This window comes from Melanostigma gelatinosum, assembly GCF_949748355.1.
Source record: "Melanostigma gelatinosum genome assembly, chromosome: 5".
In the NCBI taxonomy this organism is placed as follows: Eukaryota; Metazoa; Chordata; class Actinopteri; order Perciformes; family Zoarcidae; genus Melanostigma; species Melanostigma gelatinosum.
This window is the reverse complement of record NC_136638.1, coordinates 747,501-770,957: the sequence shown is the minus strand read 5'-3', so window position 1 is coordinate 770,957 and position 23,457 is coordinate 747,501. Positions and strand designations below refer to the sequence as shown.

General features: G+C 44.1%; 2 protein-coding genes and 1 pseudogene across 3 annotated transcripts in view; 1 reads left to right on the top strand and 2 right to left on the bottom strand.

The window, feature by feature from the left end:
* Positions 1-6,939: 6,939 nt before the first annotated feature.
* LOC306777576 (NLR family CARD domain-containing protein 3-like) lies at positions 6,940-13,902 on the bottom strand (annotated as a pseudogene). The gene is made up of 7 exons: positions 13,695-13,902; positions 11,492-13,266; positions 11,219-11,392; positions 10,576-10,749; positions 8,311-8,351; positions 8,088-8,163; positions 6,940-7,192 (listed from the first exon to the last, which is right to left on the bottom strand). The product of its transcript is annotated as an NLR family CARD domain-containing protein 3-like (transcript).
* A 5,568-nt stretch (positions 13,903-19,470) lies between these two features.
* On the top strand, positions 19,471-22,935 carry rab33ba (RAB33B, member RAS oncogene family a). Its single transcript, XM_079268434.1, has 2 exons — positions 19,471-19,787; positions 20,373-22,935. Exons 1-2 carry the CDS (start codon positions 19,581-19,583, stop codon positions 20,865-20,867), a joined length of 702 nt encoding a protein of 233 aa, XP_079124560.1. The 5' UTR covers positions 19,471-19,580; the 3' UTR covers positions 20,868-22,935.
* A 194-nt stretch (positions 22,936-23,129) lies between these two features.
* Positions 23,130-23,457, bottom strand: part of LOC306777379 (uncharacterized protein) — a gene marked incomplete at its 5' end in the record, with an annotated part of 5,293 nt that continues 4,965 nt past the window's right edge. Inside the window, one exon of the mRNA XM_079268461.1 lies at positions 23,130-23,457. This exon is cut by the window's right edge and continues 26 nt beyond it. Within this exon, the coding sequence (XP_079124587.1) occupies positions 23,374-23,457 (84 nt within the window). The 3' untranslated portion in view covers positions 23,130-23,373.

Here is a 23,457-nt window from a genome sequence, read left to right as displayed (position 1 = left end):
GATTTTAGAGTCGTAAATCCTAAATATGCAAAACTCTTCATCTGACTGTTCACAAGTTAAATATGATTTATTCTCGTAGCTACATCATCCAAAAGAACAAACATCAAAGTGAAAGAAAACGGCTTCCAGAGAGGAATCCAATGCTTTAAGAGTGGCAGAGAATTTAGATGTTCTTCGTGTTGCACAGCAGTGGAACGTTTCACATGAAGTCACACATGAGCACAGATAATGAAGAGATAGAACTGCTGCTGTGTGAAGGGAATACTGCTGTCAACAGCAACCTGATGTGTTTAAAGTGTTACAAACCAAATGTTATTGCCCTTTAGTTCATATAGCAGTACTTTAAAATAAAAGTGCACAATACACTACTTTTTAATTCATTTTTGAACTTTGCCATAACAATGAGAGTAATCGCGATTAAAAATTGTAATTGTTGCCCAGCACTAATTCTAATAATACAGTGTGTTGTACATATTTTCTTAATGTCTGACTCGTGGAAAGAACTTTGACTTTCCGTGTTGCTGAAAGCTGCTAAAACATACAAACTTTTCTTCCACAGTCCCACAAAACCCTGTGTGGGAAACGCCGTCTCGTATTGTGCACCGTTAAAGATTACAATAAGTCATGTGGGACAACTGTTGAAGAGATTCCCCACCCTCATCCTCATCATCATCATCACTCCACAGTTCTTGGTTCATCTTCAGCTGAAGAACAGCGCTGCATAAAGACACAGGTCCACCTCATGGAGAGCAGCGATCAGACCTGAGGAGGCATCAGATCCTTTTTTCCTCACCGTGTCGATCACGTCTCGTGCTCTATCTGCTCCGTTTTTTGTTTTGGCCGACTCCATTTCAGCGTCAGTAATCACTCTGCGCTCAAAAAGGTCATCCAGCAGGTCGTTCAGAGAAGGAATAGAAACTTGTTGGACAAATTGAATCCGAACTGAGAACAGCTTCATGTCAGTTGTGACCACGCCCTCTGCTGAGACATTTATCTGTTGAATTCCCGCTCTTGGACCTGGAAGATAACAAAGAAAATACTATTTGTGTTTTATAATCAACAAACAGACAATATTGTAAAGTTCAGAAGAAATGAAGTCTGTTTTAGACGGCTACAGCCAGCTAGTTCTCATATTTCTGCTGCTATGTAAATAACTTCCTGTGTTCTCCTTTAAGAAAAAGGATGGGATGTATATATATATACATATTGTCCCTAGTTGTGTTTCATGTAAGTAGTGGTGTAAAGGACCGTTGTCAATCCGTAGAAATATACAATCAGGACATCAGCATTTATGCTTTCTGTTCTCTGATCTCTGGGAATGTTACATGTAAACAACAAATCCATGTTGAAATTGAAATGACGGCGAACGTACGGAGGTTCCATTCAGTTACATTATGATGTGTTCAGGCTCTGTTCAGGTAAAATGGTGATGTGTTCGTGATGTGTTCAAATGTAGTCTGTATTTCCTAATCAACTTCAGAGCGGTTGAATAGATTTCTTTGGACGGTGGAGTCTTGTAGACCAGTTGCTTTAACAAAACACAACAACAAGAAGGTATCTGCCAACACGGACCATCTATGATCGGTGCTCTGCAGCAGATCAATGTGATCGGGGATCTCTCAACGTTATGTTCGCTCCTTTCTTCTGTTGATCAGATCCGTGACTCCGATCTGAACCGTGAGCTTGCACCCGTACATGTAAGGTTTATTTATTGAGCTCATTTCAGCAAGAATTCAAAGCACTTCACATAAAACATCAAAAGCCCAAAATACAAAAGAGACATTATAAAAATACATTTGAATACATTAAAGAGCCAAAATCAAAACAAGCTAAAATAGCATAAAAGGGGTATAAAATACACTAAAGTTACAGCACAGTGTTTAATTACAGGAGAGTCTTCAGCCTTGATTTGACAGAAGTGAGAGTTGCAGCTCTCCTGCATTTTGTTCCAGATATATGGAGCATAAAGACTGCAGCCTGAATAAAGAATGATACGAGATGTGGAGCTCCCTGAATGTTGTGTTCTACTCTCGTCCATCACTGGGTGTCTGATAGTCTTTACCTTCCAGTGATACGAGACGCTTCCAGACGACTTTCCTCTCTTCGTCCTGGGCCGACAGAGTCACTCTCTCCGTGTTGGGGGTCAGGAAAACTTCAAATGTCGGATGGAAATTCGGTCCATGCGTCGAGTCAAATAGTTCACACTGAAAACAAGAAGCAGAAGTCACAATGTGTATCTGCTACCTCCCTGATTGTGAATCTACATGCAGCCAAACTTGTATTTGCATTGCGTCTTTTTCTGGCAGGTCGCTGGGGATCCCTTCATCCCAGCGTTTCATCGAAGAAACACTCAGACGTTTGGTTTGTTTCTATGACAATATCTTGACAAAATGTTACCACTCTAACCACCATTCTATGATCCACTAGCATCGCCCCTTTGCTTTTTATTATCTATTTGGGCTTCTATCTGTTGGTTTGACTGTTTTCCATCATGAGCGCCATCATACTTTGTATAGATGAGCTGGAGAATGCTCAATCTGTCGGCCGTAACGTTCAGAGACGAGGAAGACGGTCCGTCAGAGACGACGTGTACGGTGATAAAATCCCTCACAAGCTATCATCTGTGTATAAAGTTCAGGACAGACAAAACAAGCTTCTCTTTCATTTTCTACAGTGACGTCACCAGCATCACCAGTTCACAGGTTTTTAACTTCAAGCACCCGGAGCGGCCGCACAAAATAGGCGGATTGTCAATTGAAAATAAACGCAGGCACTCAGGAAAAAATGCTCTGTGGACACAGAACACTAAGCTACTAAGGCCAGAGACACAGTGGAGGGATAACAGCTAACGGAACTCCCAATACACACAATGCTGATACAGGCTCACTGCTCCCCGGGCGCCTGTCATTGGCAGCCCACAGGGATGGGTCAAATGCAGAGAATCCTTTCCCCACTGTGGGACGAATAAAGGAATGCTTCTTCTTCTTCTGTTACTGTTTTGGATGGCATGTTTGGCTAACAGCTAAAAAAGATGCTGGTGCTCAGGAAAAAAACTGAATGTGGACACAGACCCTTAGAAGGGTAGAAGTGACCTGACTCACCTCAGGCTGGATATGGAATCCCTCAGGTTCACTGTGGACATGGTAACTTTGACCAACGTCCAGCAGACATTCGGAGGAGATCTCGATGTACTCTGCACGCCGTTGTCGTTTGGCAACCTTCGTTAACGGGACATTTTTATTAGTTTAGCTTAAGCTCAGATAGTCTAGATAACTTTATGTGTAGAGTACATCTAAACATGAGAATTACAGTCAATTAAAAAGATAATTATCAGGATATACCAGTGGGGGCTGGCCAATAGAGGGCCATGGGGCCTGGCCCCACCTTGAGCCACACAAAAAAATAATAATTATAATAATCATAAATTATACAAATTGTCAATATTTGTGTTTTTGAAGGATGGAATGTACCCAGTAATGTGTGTAAAATATGATAGCTGCGCAAAATATATGCTTTTCCTGCTCGTGCTCTCTGCCTGTGTGTAGACACGTCTGAGAACGCGCAGCTTGGGGGGCCTGATCGTTTTGGCCCAAAAGAGGCGGGACTATGAAACAGTTTTGCCAATTGCTGATTAAAGATAAATGAGTGACATACAATTTAGCCAATCAGCGCCCTCAAATAAATGTACTAGCTGAACACCAGACAGGTTTGGCTAGCTGGATGACGTCATGCTAATAATTAATTTAGCTTTTTAAAACAACGGGGACGGATCCAGCACGGACAGCTACAGGAGTGAGGGATGAGGAGGTAAGGAAACATGAGAACACCAGGGTAGGGAGTGAGGGATGAGGAGGTAAGGAAACATGAGAACACCAGGGTAGGGAGTGAGGGATGAGGAGGTAAGGAAACATGAGAACACCAGGGTAGGGAGTGAGGGATGAGGAGGTAAGGAAACATGAGAACACCAGGGTAGGGAGTGAGGGATGAGGAGGTAAGGAGACATGAGAACACCAGGGTAGGGAGTGAGGGATGAGGAGGTAAGGAAACATGAGAACACCAGGGTAGGGAGTGAGGGATGAGGAGGTAAGGAGACATGAGAACACCAGGGTAGGGAGTGAGGGATGAGGAGGTAAGGAAACATGAGAACACCAGGGTAGGGAGTGAGGGATGAGGAGGTAAGGAAACATGAGAACACCAGGGTAGGGAGTGAGGGATGAGGAGGTAAGGAAACATGAGAACACCAGGGTAGGGAGTGAGGGATGAGGAGGTAAGGAAACATGAGAACACCAGGGTAGGGAGTGAGGGATGAGGAGGTAAGGAAACATGAGAAAACCAGGGTAGGGAGTGAGGGATGAGGAGGTAAGGAAACATGAGAACACCAAGGTAGGGAGTGAGGGATGAGGAGGTAAGGAAACATGAGAAGACCAGGGTAGGGAGTGAGGGATGAGGAGGTAAGGAAACATGAGAACACCAGGGTAGGGAGTGAGGGATGAGGAGGTAAGGAAACATGAGAACACCATGGTAGGGAGTGAGGGATGAGGAGGTAAGGAAACATGAGAACACCAGGGTAGGGAGTGAGGGATGAGGAGGTAAGGAAACATGAGAACACCAGGGTAGGGAGTGAGGGATGAGGAGGTAAGGAAACATGAGAACACCAGGGTAGGGAGTGAGGGATGAGGAGGTAAGGAAACATGAGAACACCAGGGTAGGGAGTGAGGGATGAGGAGGTAAGGAAACATGAGAACACCAGGGTAGGGAGTGAGGGATGAGGAGGTAAGGAAACATGAGAACACCAGGGTAGGGAGTGAGGGATGAGGAGGTAAGGAAACATGAGAACACCAGGGTAGGGAGTGAGGGATGAGGAGGTAAGGAAACATGAGAACACCAGGACACACATGAGAACTCTGTCAAGCTACATGTTAGACAAAGTGAACATCTTTTCTTCTACATAGTTGTCCTCAGTCTCATCTGCTTAACTTGGTCATGGAGGCATCAACATGTAATAGAGATGTTAAATGAACAGTGAAAACTCATCATAGCTTAATTTAACATCAGTATTCATAATTACACTTCATGTTTACTTCTCCTGATCTTTACCTCCTATAACAAGGTCCATAGGGGCATCTCAATAAATAAACATGTTATATTATATTATATAAGTGTTATTTACTGATTGTTTTCGTGTTGGAATACATGTTAAATATTTAACTGCCAAGTAATAATGCGTGTTTGATACTTTAATTTTCTGAACCATCCCTTTCTTTGGCCTCTCTACAGATCCACTGAACTGTGACCAGATGGATTCAAATATCTGTGAAAGTGTGCTGCTGGAAACCGGTAGGAATCCTTCAATTGTTGTAAAGTCACGAGTATTTCATCATCATACACATCATAAATGATACGTCTGCATTTTTGAGCTCACAATTTAAAACCAAGGTTGTCTTGAACAAGAACTCAGGTAAGTGGTGGGAAGGGAAAGTTTTCCTTCATATTTTGACCGACAGCATTAAACAAATCATATTCAATGATGTGAAGTTCTTCCAACCCAGTAAAATACTGTTTCAATTGGGACGCCAAATACTGAAAGTCCAGAAGCCGTTCTCGCTCCGTCTGTAGATTCACAATTGTTCTTTTCATTTTTGGAACTAACCTAGTCCATTTTTGGAAAAAGGAAATGTGACACAAGTTCATTTTAATGACGGTCACGCTGCCTGTAAAGCCTCTCAGTTGAGTGATCCATCTCAGCTAATCTGTGTTGTGTTTACTGTTCATGCCATCTGGTAGAAGTATCATGAATGTCAGTGGCAGATGCAAATACATGCTGAGAGAGAATCAAAAAAATAAAACAAAGTGTGAATGGTCTTTGTGGAAACAGCTGTGGCTTAAAGCAAGAGTTCAGGTTGCTGGTGAGCACATGTGACAGAGAGCTTTTTTCATGCACAGGGATGTTGTCCTGCAGCAGAAACACATTGACTATTTGATCCCTGACGTGCGGGGGTCAGAGGAAGAGCAGAACTTGGCCCTTTACTGGCAGCCTGACGTTCAGACACTTCCTGACGATATCCCAGACGAGGCCAAAAGCAGTGAGCTTAGGGACCTTCACCACCACATGAGTAATCTCCAGCGGCTCCAGGATTGTCATTCCATCATCAGTGATGTGGACGACGGACAACAGGCCGTCAACGAGAGCAAAGAGCTGTTAAACCTTCATTCATTATTGATAAAATAGGTTCATCCCAACCTAATTCATTTCTTACCACTTGAGTTCAATTTGTCATTTTTGTGATTGAGTGAGTGTGCACCTCTGTGTCTGTCCACGGCTAATCTCACCTTCTGCTAGCTGACTGCATAATATTTCAGTTGTGGCTGCATTCTCAAGGACTTCTTGTGGTTGCAGTGACTCACACTTTCTCAACACAACTTGTATTGCCCGTTTCATACTGCCATCGACTGCCTGCTAACCCACCACTTGTATCAAACCCCCGGCCCCTAGTGATACCCCAGCTGAGTGCATCACCGACCCCCCACCAACTACTATGTGACAAGAGACACAACGGAGGTATAACAGTGTGTTTGGCCGAACGACGAACGGAATGGACGATCTGTTCGGTAGCTAAGAAAACTACCAGTACACACCCTGCTGAGTGCCTCTCTGCAGCTGCTCTGCGGCTCACTTTCACTGTTACAGCTAACAGCTAACGGAAGATTGCAGAAGATTGAGCTGATTTGCTGCTTACATCACCGCTTGTTTTTGTGTTTGCATGAAGTGTGTGAGCCATCCTTTACCTATTATTTTTGAATTCATTATTATTTTCCCACATGTGATCTGTCTGGATCTGTGCATTTAGTGTTACCAATCTATTATAATTATTTTTTTTTGCATGTCATCAGATGCAGCTAGTTTTACACATTAATACGACTCTTTGTTGTTTTGGTGATTTATTCCTGAACACTGAAGACAGCCATGTCTTTACCGTGCTTTGTTTCACAGTGAGGGAGGTGGAGCTCACAGACTGCAGCATCCTCGGAGCTCTTGATGTGGAACAGCGGCCCTGCAGCCTTCTTGCCAGCTGGCTGGAGGAGGCCCTCATCCCATTGGACAGTCCTGTACAGCAGCTCTGCCTCTTGAGCCATAACAAACACCAGTCCAGTCAAAGAACACTGGAACACACCTGGACCAGGACACCTGAACCTGTAGGACACGGAGAGGACAAATTAATATAAGAAGCATCTATTGGCCTGTTAGTCACATGATCTGTTTCCACTCACAGGTGTCCATGTGCAGCACAGACTGATCGCAGTGTAAAGGACAACTTCACTCTTATTTCGGGCGTTTTCAGACCCGTAGTTTGTTTGCTTTGTTGTCGATTCAGAGACTAACTTCGTACAGTGGTTGCATTTGCTCCTCGGCTTGTTTGTGTTCACACAGAGACGTTCAAGACCAATGCCATGTGAGAGAAAGCTGTTGCCGTCATTGGTCAGACACATTACCGGGAAGATTCTTCTTGATTATGAGCATCAGCAGCATGTATTACTTATTGTGAACATACTCGCAAGACAATTGTTCTTGAGATGTTGTTCCCACTTCCCTGCCCACCTCCTCACCTGCATCTCATTCCCTCATCAAGCTCTCTCTCTATAGACCGGCCCAGACCCTTTGTCCTTCTGTCAGTTCCTCATCGTTTCAATGTCGCCTTTTGTGTTCAAAGCCACCTGAACCAGTACCTGAACCGTGAATGAATGCATGCACAGTTTTATGAATCTGATTTTTTAAATGGATTCTACACAGAGTTTTATAAACAAGGTCCAGGTCCTGCTTTGACTTGCTGCCCACAGACAACAGACCTTCGTTTGGAATCACAACTTGATGAACCGTGAAAGAAGCTGGAATAGTGTCTTTCATAGGATTACCTGTATGAAGATCCAGCTGTGTGTTCAGGTGAGAATGAGAATGGAGCCTGGAACTAAAAAGGCACAAAGTTAGTTCTTTCAATAGAAATCAAGTAACAAGCCACAGTTCTCTTTCCTCTGTTCCCCTGGTACACAATAATCACATTTACTCAGTAGAGAAACCTCAATAAATACACGTCACGCTCTTCAGCTGCTGCTCCCTCACCTCTTTGTCGGGCACATTTGTTTTCACATCCAGTTTGCCGTCGTCACCTGATGGAGAGAAGAAGAGAAAGAGAAACATTAGCAGCCACAATTCTTCAAACAGCTCTAACAGAATAGTCTTTGCTACGATGAGGCTCATTAAGATCAGATGTTAATGAAGAACAGCTTGAATGGGGACATTCTCTCAATACTCACCGTGTTTGCGTTTCTTATGTGTGATCAAGCTGCCATCCAACCTGTCGGGAGTCATAAAATCAAAGCAGCTTCAGATTAAGCATCAAATAGCTTCATAAATATGAGGAAAAAGCTAAATACTGAAGACATTTGTTGTGTGACAGAGAGATATTTATTCATTGTATTTAGTAACTTTTATCATTTACTTAAGAACACCTGATGGAGAACACAAGATGCAAATCCAGTATGTATTATACATGTAGTATATTTATGTAAAATAAATAATAATATAAATAAATATTTCTTCGTGATCTAACGATTTATGAACATTGTTTTGCAACTCTTGGTTTATTGAGGCTTTTTCTCAACATTTTTTATTTTTTTACAGAATGTGTGTTTTCCAAAGTTGTGTATTTTTACATTGATAAAAAATTAATATGGTTCAGACCAGGGATTCCCAAAGTGGGGTGCGCGCACCCCTGGGGGTGCGCGAGCTGCCTCTAGGGGGTGCGCGAGAGGAAAAGTGTAATGGCGGTCTGATGGTGTAATAATATTAAATATTAAAAAAAAATGTAATTTTAATTTAAAAACTGTCAGGTGGGACATCTGAAGCTATCAGTCGTAAAAGAGGAGAGGGACAGAGAGAGAGAGAGGAATCGGAGGCGAGGGGAACGGAGAGGTGCGTTATTGGGGAGAGACCGGGAGAAGAAATCGAGCCAGAGTCAGAGGAAGATGAGACGGAGGAAGGAGGAAGGGATAACACAGACAAATCGGGAGCACATCGGCCCATCGCGGAGTCAAGGTGAAAAAGAGGAAACGAGGGTGAGCATCAGACTGGGAAAAAAAGAGGAAATATGATGAAAAGTATCTGTGTCTGGGCTTCACTTGGATTGGCAACGCAGATTCCCCAAAGCCACAGTGCGTGGTGTGCAGTGAGGTTCTGGCTAACAGTCTGAAGCTCTTATTTACGTCGCCACCTGAACACCAAGCATGCAAGTGCAAGTCAAACGCCCCTTACATTCTTTATATCGAAATTGGAGGAATTACAAAACAGCCAAAACAACTGCAGTCTCATTCATGTGTTGGTCTATAAATGACGCACTACGGGCTTCATATCTGGTCACAGAATAGCGAGAAAGGGGCTACCGCACACAATCGCCGAAGACGTGAGCTTGCCAGCTGCCAGAGAGATGGTGGAATGTATGATTGGGGAGAAAGAAGCAAAAAAGTTGGACATGATCCCGGTGTCCAACAACACTGTGTCGCGCCGCATCGATGCTTTGTCCGAAGACATCCTGGCTACATTAGTCGGTCATTAATTGTAAATTAAATGTGATAATCTGCCTCTGAGCCTGTGCGTGTGTCCTCACATCCGTATTGCTCTTTAAAAGTGACGCCTTGTGTCACTGAAAGTTATTGAAACTTTGTTGCAGTGTTTCAGGGCGTTTTCACACCTTCAGTTCGTTTGCTTTGTTGCAGTTGCTCCTTTGTTCGGTTTGTGTTCACACTGCAACATTTAACAGCGGACTAAATCTTGTAAACAAATGCCACCCGCGAGCAAACTGTTCTCTCATTGGTCCGATTCTATGCGGCTATGAAGGCTTAAAAGGCTCTGTTGCTTCTTTTTTTTTTTTTTTTTTTATTAATGGGGGGGGGGGGGGGGGTGCGCGAACCCGGTCGGGATGTAGAAGGGGGTGCGCGGCCTAAAAAGTTTGGGAACCGCTGGTTCAGACAATTATGTTGTGTATGATCATATGTCATCTGGCATTTTACATTCGACTGTTGAAACTATCTTCGTCTAGATTCTAGAAGAAGAAAAGCCGATCCGTCCGATGTGTTATATGATATAAACAACGAGTTCCATCTTGTTTTCTACTCTCCTTTTTTACCGTGAACACTGCGATGCTTTGTTTGGTAAGTCAAACATCGATTTTATGAATATGGATGATGCACAAAGACTGCGATGGCTGTTTAAAATTGGAACATATAACTTAGCCAGGTATCTGCAGAAAGTCTGGAAGAAGAGGAAAACAATAGCTCTTTAACAAGTTTTAGTTTGTATTTTCAAGACCATAAGATGTCTGGAAAAAAGTGGTGTCTTGTAATCCCATGTGGGATGGAGCAAATGTTAGGCAATAAATTAATAAATACGTTTTATTTAAATCTATAGCTCAACATTTCTCTGCCATAGTTAATTAACTTTTACTACCGCTGAGGCTTTAAGACCCTTTAAGATCAGTGTAATATCAGCTTTATGTCTGCAGGAGTAAAGCATGTTGAACTGACCTCAGAGTCTCCAGTCTACAATGTGGACTCTCCAGAAAACCACTCAGCAGCTTCACTCCTGAATCCTTCAGGTTGTTCCAACTCAGATCCAGTGTTCTCAGATGGGAGGGGTTTGACTTCAGAGCTGAGCCCAGAGAAGAACAGCCTTCCTCTGTGATCCTACAGCCTGACAGACTGCAAACACACAAAACAACACACAGCGTTTCTTATATCAACACACAATGAATTATTATTTTCATCATAAACATGAGTTTTGGTTTCATCTTCTTTTGTAAACAGACATTTCGTGAAAATCCTGTCACTGTTGTGACATTTAAAATCATCATTACAGTGAAATAAGTGATTCCAGTGAGTAGATTGCTCTAACAAACCAAAAGCACGACTTAAACCGTCCTGGTTCCCTGAAAGCAGGTGGGCCAAAGGATGTTCATGTTGGTTGGGCAAGCCATCCAACACTTTGATCCCGAGCAGGACAGTGACCAGTTCACCATTCACTTTACACCATTATTTCAAATGCATATTAGCAGAGACACTAGCAGACATTATTATCCCACGGTAACGTGTTGGTAACACCACCATGAACTTCGTAGATCAGACACTTGGACCACTTTGTCATCTTTGTAGTAAATCACCTGATCCTGACCTGAGAGTTTCAAGTGTACAGCGTGGACTCGCCAGTCCAGCAGAGAGCAGCTTCACTCCTGAGTCCTGCAGGACGTTGCAACTCAGGTCCAGTTCTCTCAGACTAGAGGACTTGGAGCTGAGGACTGAGGACAGAGCTTCACAGCTTCTCTCTGAGAGGCTACAGCCACTCAGCCTAGAGAGGAACAGGGATTAATACAAACAAAATGTTTCATCAAAGTAAAATATCAAACATATTCAGGAATGTTAATGTATCCATAGTGTGTCCACCTACAGAGCTTTGTTGGAGCCTTTGACCACTGGCAGCAGCCTCAGCAGAGCCTCCTCTGAAGCATAGTATTTCTTCAGGTCAAACACGTCCAGATCTTTTTCTGATGATAGTAAGATGAAGACCAGAGCTGACCACTGAGCAGGAGACAGTTTTTCTGTGGAGAGACGTCCTGAACTCAGGGATCGTTGGATCTCCTCCACTAGAGAACCAGCATTCAGTTCATTCAGACAGTGGAACAGATTGATGCTTTTCTCTGGAGACACATTCTCACTGATCTTCTTCTTGATGTACTGGACTGTTTCCTGATTGGTCTGTGAGCTACTTCCTGTCTGTGTCAGCAGACCTTGTAGGAGTTTCTGATTGGTCTCCAGTGAAAGACCCAGGAGGAAGCGGAGGAACAAGTCCAGGTGTCCATGTGGACTCCGTAAGGCCTTGTCCACAGCACTCGGGTAGAGATGTGTTCGTTCAGGTTTGTTTCTGAAGACTTTTGACGAAGAGGAGGTTGTTTGTTCTTCTGACAGCAGATTGACACCAGAGTTGATGAAGGTCAGATGGACATGAAGAGCAGCCAGAAACTCCTGAACACTCAGGTGGACGAAGCAGAAGACCTTGTCCTGTGTGAACACTCCTGAGTACACTGAGGCTGCTCTGATGTCGATGCCACACTCTGTCAGGTCGGATTCATAGAAGATCAGGTTGCCTTTCTGCAGCTGATCAAAAGCCAGTTTTCCCAGAGACTCAGTCATCTTCCTGCTCTTTTTACTCCAGTGTGGATCTGTCTCAGCTCCTCCATCATACTTTCTTCACGTTCTTCACTTTTGACTGAACCACCAGGAAGTGGATGTACATCTCAGTCAGGGTCTTGGGCAGCTCTCCATCCTCTCTGGTATTCAACACCTCCTCTAGAACTCCAGCAGTGATCCAGCAGAAGACTGGGATGTGGCACATGATGTGGAGGCTTCGTGAGGTCTTGATGTGGGAGATGATCCTGCTGGCCTGGTCATCATCTCTGAATCTCTTCCTGAAGTACTCCTCCTTCTGTGGGTCAGTGAACCCTCTGACCTCTGTCACCATGTCAACACACTCAGGAGGGATCTGATTGGCTGCTGCAGGTCGTGTGGTTATCCAGAGGCGAGCAGAGGGAAGCAGGTTCCCCCTGAAGAGGTTTGTCAGCAGCACATCCACTGAGGTGGACTCTGTAACATCAGTCAGGATCTCAGTGTTGTGGAAGTCCAGAGGAAGTCGAAACTCATCCAGACCGTCAAAGATGAACAGAACCAGGAACTCTTCAAACCTGCAGATTCCTGCTGCTTTGGTTTCACTGAACAATCGATGAACAAGTTGCACCAAGCTGAACTGTTTCTCTGTCAGCACATTCAGCTCTCTGAAGGTGAATGGAAATGTGAACAGTATGTCCTGGTTGTCTTTGTCTTCAGCCCAGTCCAAAGTGAACTTCTGTGTTAAGACTGTTTTCCCAATGCTAGCCACTCCCTTTGTCATCACTGTTCTGATTGCTTCCTCTCCTCCAGGTGAGGCTTTAAAGAGATCTTCTTGTCTGATGGTTGTTTCTGGTCTGTGTGGTTTCCTGCATGCTGTTTCAATCTGTCTGACCTCATGTTGATCATTGACCTCTGCAGTCCCTCGCTCTGTGATGTAGAGCTCTGTGTAGATCTCATTCAGAAGGGTTTTGTTTCCTGCTTCAGCAATTCCCTCAAACACACTCTGGAACTTCCTTTGAAAGTTGGATTTGAGTTTTCGCTGACACTCAGTAAGAATCCCTGCATGAATAAAACAAAAATAAAAATCAATGAGGGTTGTTTCAGTGAATGCGAGAATTTCTGTATGAATGTAATCTATTGATCTCATGAAATCTATTGATCTCATTTGACAACTAAAGGCTCTGAACAGGTAAGTACGTATCTTACAGTCACACCAGTGTGCTCATTTTAAACATTAGAGGCAACAAAAACAGGACTGTCCTTCTTTGTATTGTTGGTTTTTCTTCTCTGAGACATTTTATTTTCTTGTTTGGTAGCTTGGTCTATAAGCCAAGGTGCAACACAAGAAATGAGTCTCTGTTGATTAAATTGAGACATTGCTTGCTGTTTGTTGAAGTCTTTGTAATATGCCATGACTTACCTTCAGCTTCTGAGATGGTTTTTGGTCATTTCTCCACTAGATCGTTCCTATTTATCTCCTCTAAAACATTCCGGGGTCACTTCAATAGTGTTTATGCCGTAGTTCTTGACCATCTCATCCACTGTGTCCATCCGGTCTGCATTCTCCAGTCGACTCTTTGATATTGCTGGGAAGCCTTCTAGGACCTCCTGCTTCAGGTACCACTTGAATTGTTTAAACTGGTTGTCTGGTAAATCCTCCAAAGCGTCCAAGAGGATCTCTTTCGGGGTCTCCATCTCACCTCTGTCAAGATACAAAAGATATCGTTTCATAATACTACAATTCTTACATTTTAAAATCATGTGATGAAATAATAATCATGCTGTACATTGTTACAGGAAAAATGTTCATAATCATGTCATTATTGTAACACTGCTATGACAATTATAGCGCTCAGCTCCAAGTAACTGAGCGTGGTGACCTAAAACGGCTCCCTATAAAGCAGGGTATTCAATTAACATTCCAAAAGGTCCAGATTGAGAAAATCTCCCCGTGCAAATGCCCAGAACATTACAATAATATCTAACTTGCACTATTTAGTGCCATATATATATATATATATATATTCAAGAAGTCTAGTAGTAGTAACAACGTCTCTGTGTAGTCAACAACTGCCAAACCAAATAAAGAAAGTACACATCAATTATTATTCTGTTTTCACATTTAACTGGATGGATTATAAATAATACATAGAAATACAAAAATAAATGTTCTTTTCTCATTTCAAGTAAAATAACGGCTCCATCTAAAAATGAAATACACAAAAAAGATTTTAGAGCTTGATTTTAGAAAAATGAATGAAAATCTCTCTCTCTCTCTCTCTCTCGTGTCACGTGAGCAGTGAGTCATTTTGGTCGGTGTATTTCCTGGACTGCTGACTGAGTGTAGAGTGTAAAGGTTAGAAAAGATAAGATACGATAATCCTTTATTAGTCCCGCAGTGTGGAAATTCACAGGATCACAGCAGCAAAGTGGACAGTGCAACAAGAGTTAGAAAACAAGAGCAACAAGTAATATAAAGAAGTAAAGAAAGCTGTGCAGGTTCAAATAGAAGCACTGGTCCATTGCATACATTGTACAGGGTATTATAGCATTTCCACTGTTACTGCACCATCAGACAGATTCATCTAGGACTTTTGTCCTCTGGGACAGTTGAGACATGAACTGAGCAAACAGGACTCCACTAGTGAAACACTGCACTTTTCACTGATGACGTGAATTCAGATTACAAACTTCTGTTGAAACTTCTTGAGAAACATGAACCTGAAATGTCACACACTAGGATTAGGATTCTCACCTGCTGATGTCCTCCTGTCGGTCCTGGTGTCTTTGTGCTTTGATCTGAGGATCTTTCGCCCGGAAAGCAGACGAGAGCAGGCGGAAGCAGAAGGGGGCGTTGAAGTCATCGGGTAGTTTACATCCTGTTGGTTACATCTGTAGGCTGCCTGTAGTCTTCGGACCACCCTTTGGAAGACAGCTGAAGAAATAGCGTTTGCTTTCCTGATCGCTGATGAAGTTGAGGCCGAAGAGATCCCTCTCCTTTTCCACGAAGTTGGACTTGGACGGAGAAGGTGATTTGTTTTATTTAAATATATAAAATCAACCAGAACATATGGCCACGGTTAAGAAAGTAGATGTAGCATCGTATCCTCATATTTAATGATCCTCCAATGTTAGACAAATTATAACACGAAAAACTGTCGAATAATCAAGGAATGTAATTTAAAACAATTCATATTTTTTAGTATTTAATAAAAAGGATGGCATTGTGGTGAAACATGGTTTTCATAATTCAATAGAACTGTTCCCTATATGGTTAAAGAGTTCTTTAGAATTCTGTAGAGAATCAGCTTCATTCTTCTTCTTCTACGTTCCAGAACTACCACATTGTGTTGAGGAGTCTCTTCTTTGCTAACTCGGACCTTATGACCACGCTGGGACCACACTACATGAACAGACAGCAAAGCAAACCACCGGTCTGTGGACTCTCACCAGGAGTCATATAGGGGTGTGGCAGACAGATTCAACATTTCACAATCTACACTTTCAACACATCTCCATCCCTTCTGTTCCCTGGCCACTACACATCTGTCTCATTGCATTGTGTGGCCTACAGGGGGAGCACTCCACACGTCCCAGTTACACTGTGAAACAGCCGGAGTTCCAAATACAGTGCGTGCGGTCAATGGACGTCACATTCCCATTGTTAGACCACATTGCAACAATCCCATAGCCTATTACAACGGGAAACAATTATATTCCATTGTCAAACAGTAAACGGCGCTTCTGTCGTGTCAACGTAGGTCACCCTGGTAGTTGGCATGATGCCAGCGCATCGAGCAACACCGATGCCGCACGGCTTTTGGAAGAGGATCGTCAGGCCCTGGTCCCAGATGGAATGCACATCATCGGTGATTCCGCTTATCCTCCGCTGAGAAAACTGATGGAACCCTACGGGATAGCACCAAACCACCAGGCAGCGGCGCTTTAACCAACAGCTCACTGCAGCTCGTGTGACCATCGAGCTTTCGGCCTCCTGAAATCCAAATTCAGGAGGATCAAATGTCTGCACATGAAGGGAGCGGGAAGTATCAGTGAAACTGTCACAGCAGGTTGCATCCTTCACAACATTTGTTTGGATTCAGGAGACCAACTTGATGAAGATGGGCAGGGTCTTCTTCATCAACTTAGAGAGGGCATTGATGATCCGTACAGACACATGACCTGTGCCCAAACTTAAGGACAGAATTCACCTTCACACTACTTCCAGGTAGTTTTCTTCACACATTGTTGTGAGCAGGATGCCACAGGGTGATGGGAGGCACTTCAGGTCAAACGCCAAGTAGAAATGAAGCGTGTAATATTTGAAAGAGATTCCCTTTTGATTGAAGTGCCGCTACATCATCAAGACTTCTGCTGTGCCGCCACGTGGCAGCTCAGGGTAACTGGGAGCTAGAACCCATCAGGCACAATCAGCAGGTGGAGTAGTGGTTGTAGTAGTCAGGGTGAAGCAGACAACCACTGATAGTTCTGTACAGTTAGTTTCTTCATGAAATTTCTCAAAAACACAGACGCTTGAATATTGGTAAACATCTTTTATTTTCATTTCTTTCAGTAGTGCAATCATTTCAGCGTTTGACCCACACGTCAACATTTTATTTTGAAATCTCTCTCTTCCAGTCGCCTCCACAATTCCGGCCTCACCAGTGACTCCAGTGCACTGGTCCTTCGTTCAGCGTGGGACTGGTGGGTCTCATGAAAGGACTGTTGCGCGCTGCCTTTTCCCCTGCCGCAATTGCGTTCACGGTAGTGATGTTACGAGATGTGCCGACGCTTCGAAGCGTGTGTCGAGTAATGGAGGGGGCGTTTCCTTGAAGCGCGTATCGAGGCTTGCTTCATGTAGGGGAGGAGCCAACAAATGATGACGTCCGAAGCCTCGCTGCCCGGCTGTACCACGTGACTGCTTCGGGAAGTGGTTCAGATTTTGCCGAGAGGTTTGACAGCAATATAAACCCCTCAGGCTCCATTCAAAATGTGGGTTGTTGGTGGAGAGTTGCGGTCAGTTGAGAGTTTGGATAGTTTGGAGAGAGAGAGATAGTTTGGATAGCGTTTATATAGTTTGGATAGTTTGGAGAGAGAGAGATAGTTTGGATAGCGTTTATATAGTTTGGAGAGTTTAGAGAGAGAGAGAGATAGTTTGGAGAGTTAGGAGAGTGAGGAGAGAAGGATAGGTGATGGAGCCAGCTAGGAAGAGGAGGGTTTCCCCTGTGTGGGAACACTTTGATTTGATAACTCCTAATAAGGTAAGCTAAATCTAACTCTATTTCAGACACATTAGGTTTGCTTATCAAGAACTGTATTTTTCACAGTTTCTTATTTTATTCAAAGGTGAGGTGTTTATTGTGCTCCAAGGAGTTGGGGTACAATAACACCTCATCCATGCTAAGGCATCACCGTGCCTTGCATGAGAATAAGGAGGAAACTGGAGCTTCACCTAGCCATTGTAAGTCATTACAATATTACAAATGCACCATCACAATTTTTCCCTGTTCACTTTTGTGTATTGTGCAAATTAAGACAGGTAACAGACACTATTTATTCTCTTTTAACCAGCCACCAGAAAACAAGAGCTGGATGAAGCCCTCGTCTCCATGATAGTGAAGGACACACAGCCCTTCAGTCTTGTGGATGATGTTGGATTCAGGGCATTTGTGTTTGCGTTTTTGTGCACGCCAGCATCTTCTGTAGCCTGTGAAAGGGTGTTTTCAAAGGCCGGAGAGGTCGTGTCAAAAAAAAGGAATCGTTTAAAACCAAAAACTGTTGAGAAACTGTTATTTCTGAATAAAAATGAATAAAATGTCCCGTGTCCTGTACATCACTGTCCAAGTTACACAAGCATATTCAGTCCCCTCTTCCTAGTTCCACAAGCACTTTCACTGTCCTCTGCCTGCTTAAGCCCATGCCATTTTCCTAAAGTGACATAATAACATCATTACACAACCTGCCATATCATATGATACTACCATTTTGGGAAAATTCACACACAGAATACATTCAAAAAATATATAAAAATATTTTATTATGCACATATGTGATCATTTATGTACAGAAATTATTTGGTCATACATTTTTGTAATTCAGTCATTCCCAACAGCCATAACAGACACAACAATTCAATGCATCACATTATGTGGTTCAGACACAGCTGCCTGTGATTATACACTTGGCCAGTAGGTGGTATCGTGTGCACATGAAGCATCGAGTAATGAACCCTTTCTCGAACCAATTGGCTGAAGTGTTGCGATGCCTCATGAGGCTTCATCTCGCCATCACTAGTTCACGGCAAACGTGGGATCTGGAAACAGATCTACGGTAATGGTGGCCATCCAAATAACAGAGTTATTAAGGTATCAGACTTGTTTTTACTCACCAGCTGTCAGTCCATCAAGAGTTTCCCTGTTAAGGTTTAACTCGACGAAGTGTTAGTTTGTCCATCGCTGCAGGTCTAACTGAGGGCCTTTATACACTCCTGCTTGAAACGGAGCAGATCTGCTGTGGGGGAGGGGAGGCCATTACAATAGACAACAGATGGTGCCCATCACAGTGATTGCTGTTGTGTGTGTGTGTGTGTGTGTGCGCGTGTGTTGCTGATTTTCCAGATGATGTTGTGGAAGATATTTTATATCTCCAGTATATACATGTTTGAATTGATAACGTATGTAATATTATGAGCAGCCTCAACATAATTTATTCATATATATTTCCACTTTGTTGTAAAATTACACACACTAACATCTGTGGCCGCCTGCTCTCGTGAGGTAATCGTTGCCCACGTTTTCATGACGTCAGACGCAAATCTACCCGGCATGCATTGTGCTCCGATCGCCGGTGATCTAACACTCACTACGTTTTGTAGATGATCCTATTTTTTTAAATCTAAAAACACATTGTGCGATTGATAATAATACATCTCATTAATGTAACACATCTAAACCATGCAGATACAAGCACATTCCCACATAAATACATATTTACAAACACACGTGAATAAATCCCATCGAAGTCTGTAAACTACAAGTAGACTACAGATCGGATCTAACAGGAAGTGACTGTTTATTTGACTTCTGGTGTATTCCTTTCCACCGCTGCTGCCGCCTGCGCTCGTCAACTTCCCACTGCTCATCTGGAACGAGCCTAGCGTCACATCTCGCGAGAAAACCACTTCCCTGGACAACGTCTACGTGCCTTCACAGGGAGGCGCTTGTTTGCTGTCAAAATAAATACGCTGTAAGTATATTGGCAGTATTGAAATGTTGAGGATTACTCACGTGTACCTTTGAATATCGCGCCGGAGCCGCAGCTGTAAAACACGGTCTTTACCTGCTGATCGTCCAGCCCCGGTCGGTCGCTCTGATATGGCGGAGAGTGGGTCTCTGACGAGCTCGACCCTCCCGCCGCCGAGGACCCGCATCTTCAAGATCATCGTGATCGGGGACTCGGGCGTCGGAAAGACCTGCCTCACCTACCGCTTCTGTGCGGGGAAGTTCCCCGAGAAGACCGAGGCCACGATCGGGGTGGACTTCAGGGAGAGGCTGGTCGAGTTCGACTGTGAGAAGATCAAGGTGTGCACTGAAATAATCGAGTTAGAAATGGAGATTCAGATTGTGTGCCTCTGGGTATCTCATGCACAACTCCAACACACATGAGTTAGTGAAGCTGACCCCTCTACAGGTCAACGTGGTAAACGGTGATGTGACCGAGCGTTTTGAGTTCGTGTATAAGGGAACTTATCGTACAGTAATAACTGGAGTCGGGAGACCAGACGGGTTCAGCCCACGGCTACTCAATTTATTATTATTATTGTGCCCCTTCGCTACGGCAACCCCCAAGGGACATATCATCGGCGACATACAGACGACAGAACATGAGACGGTCTGTTACAGTGACTTAAGGAACGGAACGGAGTACTGCCCTTCCAAAGGGTTGGGAGACTTGCATCAAAAAATGAATGAAGTCAACAGCAGGCTTGAGATAATGTCAATTTTAGAAATTGAAATTGCATTTAAATGTTCACCTTTAAATGCAATTTCAAACAGGGTTTGGTGCAAAGTTCTCTCTGTCAGTTTTTCTAGATTTTTCTTATTGTCAGCATATCCCATGAAAAAGACCCATAACTGCTAATCCATTTCCAAACTGTCCCCCCACAGATCCAGCTGTGGGACACTGCAGGTCAGGAACGCTTCAGGAAGTCCATGGTGCAGCACTATTACCGCAACGTGCATGCTGTTGTCTTTGTCTATGATGTGACCAACGCTGCCAGCTTCCGCAGCCTCCCAGCATGGATTGAGGAGTGCAAGCAGCACGCGCTGGGCAGCGAGGTCCCCAGAATCCTAGTTGGAAACAAGTGCGACCTTCAAGACTCCGTTCAGGTGGGGACAGACGTGGCGCAACAGTTCGCCGACGCCCATTCCATGCCCCTGTTTGAGACGTCTGCAAAGAACCCAAACAGCCAGGGAGACGGACACGATGGTGGAGGAAACAGTGACCACGTTGAGGCTATTTTCATGACTGTGGCTCACAAGCTGAAGTCTCAAAAGCCTCTGGTTTTGAGCCAGCCACCCGGGGGATCAGTGGGTACCATCAACCTGAGTGGTGGGAGGGATGCTGGGGGAGATGGGACCAGGAACTGGGGGTGCTGCTGAGCGAGAAAGAGGGTGACAACTTCAGCCTGAGGCTGCACGAGCCAGAGGGGAAGGAAAGCGTGGAGGTCTAGAACGGAGGAATGGATCTCGCCACATGGCTTCACAATCAACACAAACAGATTCATTTGTCCATCAGAGGAAACCTTTTCCCCAATGCCGATGCTTCACTTGATAAATGCCTTTGAATGGTTCTGAGGTAGTATTTACAGTCTGCTTGTTGTTCTGGTCTGTTTGGCGAGAGTGTATCGCTGGTCCACGGATGAACTGAAATGAACTTCAACAAGGGGCCAAAAATCAGATTGTAATTGAGTTTTCCTCTTTCATTAAGCACCACTTTAACGGTCTATTCACTAATCTTCACGGGCTCTGTGGCAACAGAACACATGGAGAGGGAGATGCCATAGAAATCTCTCTGTACAAAAGAGCTTCACTGTGATATGATGGGAGAGCAGAACTTCTCCATGCAGACATAATATCACATCATAATCGAATGCAATCTCTTTGGTTTGAATTCATCCATCGCTGAGGGGCCCGCTGTGAACCAGCACAGCCATGTTTACATTCAGCGTTCCTCATCAAACACATTCAATAACACGTTGAATGTGTTTCCCTCAAAACAATATGTATTGCATGTTCACACCAACAAGTGTCAACCCGTGGAATAATGTCAGTGTTGCACACATGATGCAGAGCATTTACAAAAAAAAAAAGGATTAGTGGTAAAGTATGAGAACAACACTGGGAAATACCCTAAACACATGCTTATGTATCTAGAATGCGAAGGAAATACTCACATGGACTGTAGCGGGAAGCTTCTTCCTGCCCGGCACACACTGGTCAAGGTTCTGTTCACAGCCTGCTTCAGCGGCTCCCAAGTGGCCAAGAAGAACTAGTTCTCACTGGTTTAAGACGTCTACGTTTGATGCAGCTTTGGTTGAGCTCGTTTGTTTTCAGAGTGCAGGGGCAGCCTCCTGGCCGTCGGACCAACCGGGACCAACCTGTGCTTTCTCATTCTCGCACGCCTGCCTTTCCTGTTCGGGGCATTTTGACATCATCGTGGTTCACACGTCAGGTTTCTGTTGACCTGAAGTGTGAACCATGATAACAGCAGTGGCAGTATTCTATTCTACAGATTGAAGTCAAGTGTGAAACCGTAGTCTTATCATCACGAGTCATTACTATTATTAGGATTGTTGTTTCATGGATAGAACACAAGTTGCTGGTGATTAATCTGATCCGCCAACTTGCTCCTGCTGCTGACTTGCTGCTGACTTGCTGCTGATGACACATCCTTGATTAGAACAGTTCTGTTGAATCTGATGGAAACGCAGGCTAGTTTGCTGGCACCAAGGTCTCAAGAATCCTGAATGGAACCGATTCAAGGACCAGAGTTAGTTTGGTGGAAAGGTGCCGTCAGTGATGGGGGAGGTGGTACCAGCGGTTCTCTGGACCGCATGATAAAGGGTGCAAAGGGAACCTGGTAGGAACTTAGAAATGGAATTTAGGGAGAATGTTTTAGCTGGCTGTATTTTTCTGTTCTTTTCTTTGTATGAAAGGCAACAAAAGAGCCGGATCTGTAAACTAGTGTAGAGACAGTACTGTGCAGGCTAGCTCGTGAATGGAACAGGAACACGCCTCATAGCCTGTAAGGCTCTGCAGTGTGCACCTCTACACCCACTGCTCATCCTTATGTGAGCTTGTAAAACATTCAGCATGACGAACACCATTGTGTGATAACAGCGGACACTGTTTACGCCATGAGGCAACAGCGCGTGTCGTTGTCAGAGGTTGCAGCTGTGTTGCTGGTTTTAGACGTGTGCTGTGGCTCCGCTGCACATATCAAAGCGAATGGCCTCGTCTCAGGACTCGGGCCCGGAGGCGATGCGCACATGAAATGAAGACAGACGGGCTGCGCTAGCGGCAGCTGAGGAAGACATCGTGTTTGCTGCTTTCTTCTGTTCTCAAAGTGTCAACGCCCCAGCCTTCACACAGGGCCTGCTATCATCTGCCTTTTCTTCACTAAAGCCATTGAAAACACATCATGCTGAATGTGTTGCTCATTGCAAATGCCCAGAAAGAAAAATCTGAATTTACAGAATGGTATCAATTGATGTACTAATGAATGAAAGTACTCAGGACAAGTAGTTGCAATTGTTCTGTCATACAATAAAGTACCCTGAACATTTCAACATGTTGTGATCTCTTTAAAAAAGGTTTTATTTATTAATTACACAAGATGTCTTCGATTTATATATTGTGAACATTCCATTCATTCATACAGGTATTCAACTCTGGCAAGGTTCTAAATCACTTTGGATACACAAACCTTTGGCCAAAGAGAGATGAAGGCACTGCCACGGTCCAAAGTGCTCGTTCTGATCAAGACACACATGACGTTTATCTCCAACATTCCATCCAATAATGAAGACGCGTGAACACACAGCGCGAAGGAAAGATAACCCATGAGCATCCGCCTCTGGAATGGAGAGAACAAGAGGGATGTGCATCAGGTCAGTCTGCTATATGGAGGCGGTGTAGAAGGACCCTCCTCTTCCTCCTTGATGCCCTGGTCAGTGGACTGAGCTGGACA